The sequence below is a fragment of the Polyodon spathula genome, chromosome 5, assembly GCF_017654505.1.
Source record: "Polyodon spathula isolate WHYD16114869_AA chromosome 5, ASM1765450v1, whole genome shotgun sequence".
Classification (NCBI taxonomy): Eukaryota; Metazoa; Chordata; class Actinopteri; order Acipenseriformes; family Polyodontidae; genus Polyodon; species Polyodon spathula.
The window spans coordinates 3,759,628-3,766,190 of record NC_054538.1 but is presented as its reverse complement, the minus strand read 5'-3'; the positions used below and the strand labels follow the sequence as shown (position 1 = coordinate 3,766,190).

The window sequence follows — 6,563 nt, the reverse complement described above, 5'->3', positions numbered from 1 at the left end:
CTCATCAGCAGGGACTGGGCATTTTGTTACAACTGAAGAATGGATGGATGGAGGAAAATACTGCAAGAGAATCTGCTTCAGTCCGCTAACAAACTGAAGCTTGGGAGGAAATTCACCTTTCAGCAGAACAATGATCCCAAGCACAAGGCCAAAGCAACATTGGAGTGGCTCAAGAACAAAAAGGTGACTGTCCTACAGTTGCCCAGTCAAAGTCCTGATCTCAATCCCATTGAGAATCTGTGGTACTATTTGAAAATTGCGGTCCACAAGCGTTGTCCAACCAACCTGAACAACCTGGAGCAAATCTGCCAAGAAGAATGGGCCAAAATCATTATTGCAGCAAAAGGTGGCTCTACCAAATATTAATGTGTGGGAGTTGAATACTTATGCAAGCAAGATATTTCAGTTTTTTATTTTTCTTAAAAATATCTCCCAACATAAAACCAATGTCACCTTACAATAAATGATTTTGAGTTTAATTGTTTTAAAATAAAATATCGAACAGAACGAAATTTCAGTGTACCATTTGTAATTCAGTAATATGAGAGAATTGGTCAGGGGTCTGAATACTTTTGCAAGGCACTGTGTATATATATATATATATATATATATATATATATATATATATATATATATATATATATATATATATATATATATATATATATATATATATATATATCATGAATGCTCTTTGGATCTGACCAGTTTTTTAAAAGCAGACTTAAAATCTTCATTAAAGCTTGTGTAGAGCAATGGGTTGACGAGAGAGTTGGCATAGCCGAGCCAGGTCAGAAAGTCAGAGACCTTCGGAGATGCGGTCAGAAGCTGAAGTCCCACAAACAGTTCCTTGACAAAGAAAGGCAACCAGCAAATGACAAAAGCCCCCAGTATGAGCCCGAGGATCCGGGCTGCCTTGCGCTCTCTGGAGCTTGACAGCTGCTGCCGCTCACAGGACTGCTCCATTACGGTCTCAAAGGGGGGGATTCGAATCGTAACGTTCGTTTTATCCAACTCCATCGCTGGATCTGACGTAGAGAAATCAGACATGCAGAAAGTCTGGGAGAGTTTGCAGTTGGTAAAGGAGCTTTGTCTGTCAGTGTTCCTGTTGCTCAGGTGTCTGCTTGAGCCCCTCTTTTGGTAGAGGTGCTTTGCGGCATGATAAATCCTGTAGTACAAAATTAAAATTAAGGTCAGCGGAATGTAGAATGCCCCAAACGTGGAATAAACTGTATACACAATGTGGCTGTGCTCAATGATACAGTGGGTGAGGTGGTTGGTACTGTAGTTGTGCCTCCAAAACAAAGGAGGCATTGAAATGAACACAGATATAGCCCAGACTGCTGCTATCATCACTGCTGCTCTCTTCACTGTGCGCTTCCTAGCATATTCAATAGCATTAGTAATTGCCCAGTACCTGTCTAGTGCAATCACGCACAGGTGTAAAATTGAACAGGTGCAACAAGTCATGTCCACGGTAAGCCACACTTCGCAGATTATGTAACCAAGGGACCACGTTTCCATGACAATGTACATGATGCTTAACGGCATTACTAAGGTTGAAACCAGAAAGTCAGTAACAGCCAAAGAGCAAATCAGGTAGTTGGCAGGTTGATGCAGTTTCTTGGTTGTGGAAATTGCTGTGATGACGGCAAAATTCAACAGCGTTGTGAGGAATGTTAGAATGCCCAGTATTACGGCAATAAGCATTTTTTCTGTGCCTGTTTTTGTTTTGAGCGCAACAGTGGGTTCAGGAGCAGTGCTGTTTGTGAGATTCATTGTCCCAGTGTTGTTTAACACAAAGCTGTGAGTCTCAATCAAATCATTTTTGGGCCCAAAATATCTGCTTTTTTCTTTTGAAGAAATATGTAAACATTATGACTGGCTTTGATCCACATCTTCACGATAACTGTGCTCAGTTTTCCTGTAAAAAAAATAAAATAAAATAATATATAAACAATTTTTACTGTAAATCAAACAGTACATGCAACATTTGAATGTTTTTCAATTGCAATGCAAAGCAGACCATTGTGCAGTAAACTGCCTCTTTCTTTTGACCTTCATGTAAAGACTTGCTAACCATTAAGAGCAGATGGTCTCAATGCCCTTGTTATTTCCGTTCTACAGTTTTGCTACCACAGCGGTGTATTTGGGGAGTGTGTGTGTGCTCACCTATGAGCTCACATTTAATAGTGCTACATAACAGGGCCAGCTGTGGGTGATAGAGTGGTGCTGCATTTTTTTATTGAAGGGTTATAGTCTAGAAAAAGAGTTCATCTCAAAAGACTGTTCAGACCTTTTTTATTTTAATCTTAAAAAGTACTATGCTAGACTATAGAAAATGAGCTTTACCTCCAGAAAAAAAGGGTTAATTACCTTTGGAGTAGGGTCAGTGAAAAAAGCTGGCCCTTTACCACAGTGTTGCCAATAATAATCTGCCTGTGTTAATCTATTTATGGGTTACAATTGTTCAGCTATAATAACATCAGCACAGCAAGATTCAATTTAAGGACCTGGCCTGTTGACTCCTTTTAAAATCAGGGTTCACTGGCCCCTCCTGAGATTGCTGACGCTATTCTCTTACTGATTAAACCATTAAACTGTTGCTTAGCAACAATGTGGCTATATGGGTCCATGAATCTGTCTGTCTTTATACTCAAATGTTTTTTTTAGGCAGATTATGAAAAAGAATTCTATAAACTACTAAATTAAAATAGATTAGAGTTCATGGTAGTCACCAGCACAGTAGCATGCAGTGTGTTTATAACCCTGCTGACGAAAAGTGTGAAGTTGCTGGACAATGCAGTGGCAGTAGCTTTGTAACATTATTAAAGGGTTAAATGTTTTTGTATGTCACCATGATCCTCAAAAAATTCAGTCAGGTGTTCATGTGAAAACGCAAACCATCCAGTGACTCCATTCATAAAGATATAACTGCCCTCCTTAATCCATGTGTAATACATCAATATTACATTTGTTTCATGTCCATTGATAATCGTTTCTGATTACCAATGGAATTAATTCTGCGCTATACACAGGAGTTTACCAACATGCATCAGTCTAAACTTTTGAACCGCAATCAGAGAACTGGACTGGGAACCAAAACACGTAAAGGGACCATTTTTGATGGCTTATGTATACTGTGAAATGCTTCCAAATGAGTCATTAACTTGGTGAAAATTCAAGTTCAAAAGTTAACATTTTTTATTCAAAGCAGAATTTATTTAAATAATGTATTACTTGTCACTTTTTATTTGAATTTTGTTATGGTAGTTACATAGTAAATACATATGTACTTATACATAATTGCAATATTATTATGCAGTTACTATGTGCTCAATCTTGTTGCACGATATATATAAAGAAACACTAGTAATTGGTTTAATACTCACTCTCTGAATAATAAGGCATTACTCTTCAATGACTTTATCATTGACAAGGATCTGGACTTTTTGTGCTTGACTGAAACCTGGCACAAACAAAATGACATTTTTTTGTTTAATCAAATTGTACCTTGTGGCTTTGGGTTGTTTGGAAAATGCCTCTCTGTTTGCCATGGCGGTGGACTTACACTTCTTAGTGTATAAGCTAGAATCTAGCCTGAACCCTATCCCTATCCCTAAGAACACCTCATTTGAATGTCTGGTTTTAAAAGTCTGTTCCTCAGCCTTTGGTTGTTATCATTGTCTATAGACCTCTTAAACACAATGCTGCCTTTTTAGGTGGATGAGCTGATCTGTTAGCTCAAATGTGTTTTAAATCTTAATCTTAGGTGACTTAAATGTTCACATTGATTCCGATCTTTGCAATCTAGCAGGAGATTTTCTAGCTAACCTTGGACTGTTTTGGCCTCATGCAGACTGTCCATGATCCGGCTCGCAACAAAGGTCACATATTGGATTCAGTTATTACTAACTGTCCTCATGTTTCTCATCTCACTAATATAGAGTTAGGTATATCGGATCATATGGCCATTTTATTTTCAGTCTCAGTTTTTAATACTGGAGGAGAAGATGTAGCTTTTCAATAGCTCTTCAGTTAACACCCTAGACACCCTGGTCCCGGTCAAGTCTAGGTCTGTCTCCTATCCTCGCTGTGCTTCATGGTACACCATCCAACTGCACTCTCTTAAAGCTTGTTGTTGTAAAATTAAGCATAGATGTCAGGACTCTGGTCTTACTGTCCATCTTCACGTCTGGAAGGAGTCACTGGTTGAATATACGGTTGTTATGGCAACTGCCAGATCGAGTTATTATTCAAATATTATTGCGAATTATCAAGACAATCCTAGTTCTCCACTATTGATCGGCTGTTAAAGCCTAACTGCCCCTCAACACTTCCGTCAGTTTTTTTGAAATTTGTTCCTATGCTGCTCTCTCACAGTCACTCAGTTTGTCTGCTTTGTTGGGTCCTCTCTTGCTTTACACCTCTTACTTCTGCATCTCTTACAGATCTTGTCCTTTGAATGAAATCCACCTCCTGTTTGTTGGATTCTACTCCCTCTTTTCTTTTTCACTCCTGTTTTGCGATGCTTTGCCCCTTGGTGTTAAACATCATAAACGATTCCCTGAGTGCTGCTGTGGTTTCCAGTAGCTTTTAAAGATGCAGCAGTCATGCCAGTGCCTAAAAACCCATACATGGCCTTGGATCATTTTAATAATTTTCAACCTATTTCAAATCTGCCCTTTCTTGCTAAACTACTAGAAGGAGCTGCGACTCTGCAATTAAATTGTCGCCTCGCTGCTAACAAACTTTATGAACCTTTTCAATCTGGTTTTCAACATCTTCACAGCACTGAGACTGCCCTTGTCAAAGATACTAATGATCTATTAGCAGACTCAGGTGCTTTATCAATATTAATTCTTTTGGGTCTTAGTGCTGCATTTGACACTGTAAATCACAAGATTCTTCTTGACAGATTCATTTATTTGGTATCTCTGGCACTGCTCTTAAATGGTTAAACTCTTAAATCTAACAGGGCGTCAGCAATTCATCTCCCTGGGCGGGTTTAGTTCTGAGGTTGGGTTAGTAACATCTGGTGACCCACAAGGCTCTATCCTGGGCCCCCTGTTATTTAGTATTTATGTTTCCCCTCGGCCACATATTAAGATCACATGGCCTGAATGATCATTTTTACGCAGATGACACTCAATCTATATTAATTCTAAACCTGATGCTGCTGCCTCGGTTCTTACAGCCTGTATCTCTGATATAAAAATGCTTGAGTTCAGATCTAAAATGAAATATTTGGGTGTGATTTTTGATCTGAGAAATTGGTAAAGCTTTGGTAAAGCTTGATTATTGCTTGCTGGTGTTTCTAATAGCATTCTCAACAAACTGCAATATGTTCAGAATTCTGCGGCTAGAATTTTGTCTAGGTCACACTCTTGGGATCACATTACACCTGCGCTGGAGGCCTTGCATTGGGTGCCTGTTAGGTTTTGAGTGGATTTTAAAATCCTTCTCCTGACCTACAAGGCTCTCCATGGGGCTCTGTTTTATTTGTCAGATCTTTGAACCTTTTTACACACCCACTTGCAATCGCTCCACCAATCTTAGACTGTTGTGTGTCTCTTTTGCTTGCCTGCTCTCTACGGGCGACAGGGCCTCTATTGCTATGCCCCAAAACTGTGGAACTCTATTCCGTTAGAGATCAGAGATTCAGCAACTTTGAGTGTTTCTAAATCTAGCTTAAAAACTTCCTTTTTCAGAAAGGCATTTTTATGATTCCTTTCCCTTGCTTCTGTTTTTGTTTCTACGTATTATTGTTTTTGTTGAATTTATCTTTGTTCTGTGAAGCGCTCTGAGACCATTGCTTTTAAGGGCGCTATATTATTATTATTATTATTATTATTATTATTATTATTATTATTATTATTTTTAGGGTTAGGTTTAGCGTTAGGGTTACATAAGTGCATTCTAAGTGTGCATAGTAACATTGTAATTATGTGCAAGTACACATGTATTTACTAAATACTATGTAAATACACAGTAATTAGAGACACGTCAGGTAAAGTGTTACTATTATATCAGGATTGTCTTTTTGTGAAGTTACATAGTGCTGAAAGAGCTGGAAATTGTAAATGACATATTTTCTCTGCAAAAAGCATGGCAGGTGTATGAGCTTTAATTACAGCTCTGTTCTTGCAGAGGATTCAATGAGATCAGAACACAAGCATGCAACCTCCCACAGAGCCCTGATTGTGGAAACAACTGAAATACTGCCTGTTCCTGAACCACTGAAGTGGGTCTGTGCTAGACTAGGTGTAGTGTTGTTTTCACAGTTGTGTTTGCTCATGATATTTGTTTAGATTGATATTTGCACAGAAGTAAGCTTTCATATTACTTCAGCTTGGCCTTTACGAATGGAAAATGTGTAACTGACCCCTGGACTGAATCCAGTTCTCACTACCTTCTGTGCATCATTAAGTATAATCTCGGCACATCAATTAAAACAAAATGTTTGGCTATGATTCAAATTGAATATTAATATAGCCCTTGTCAACTAAAGCATGATTTATGTTCAATTCTACACTATAGCAAAAGGGTGCATTAACCATTTG

At 38.4% G+C, this 6,563-nt stretch overlaps 1 protein-coding gene across 2 annotated transcripts; it reads right to left on the bottom strand.

The window, feature by feature from the left end:
• Positions 1-681: 681 nt before the first annotated feature.
• On the bottom strand, positions 682-6,298 carry LOC121315433 (5-hydroxytryptamine receptor 1E-like). 2 transcript variants are annotated; one of them, XM_041249532.1, is made up of 2 exons: positions 6,258-6,298; positions 682-1,780 (listed from the first exon to the last, which is right to left on the bottom strand). In XM_041249532.1, the coding sequence occupies exons 1-2, from the start codon at positions 6,296-6,298 to the stop codon at positions 682-684; spliced, it is 1,140 nt and encodes a 379-aa protein (XP_041105466.1). The 2 variants fall into 2 exon arrangements, with proteins under 2 accessions (XP_041105466.1, XP_041105467.1); XM_041249533.1 differs by lacking the exon at positions 6,258-6,298 and having other exon boundaries at positions 682-1,920.
• Positions 6,299-6,563: the final 265 nt, after the last annotated feature.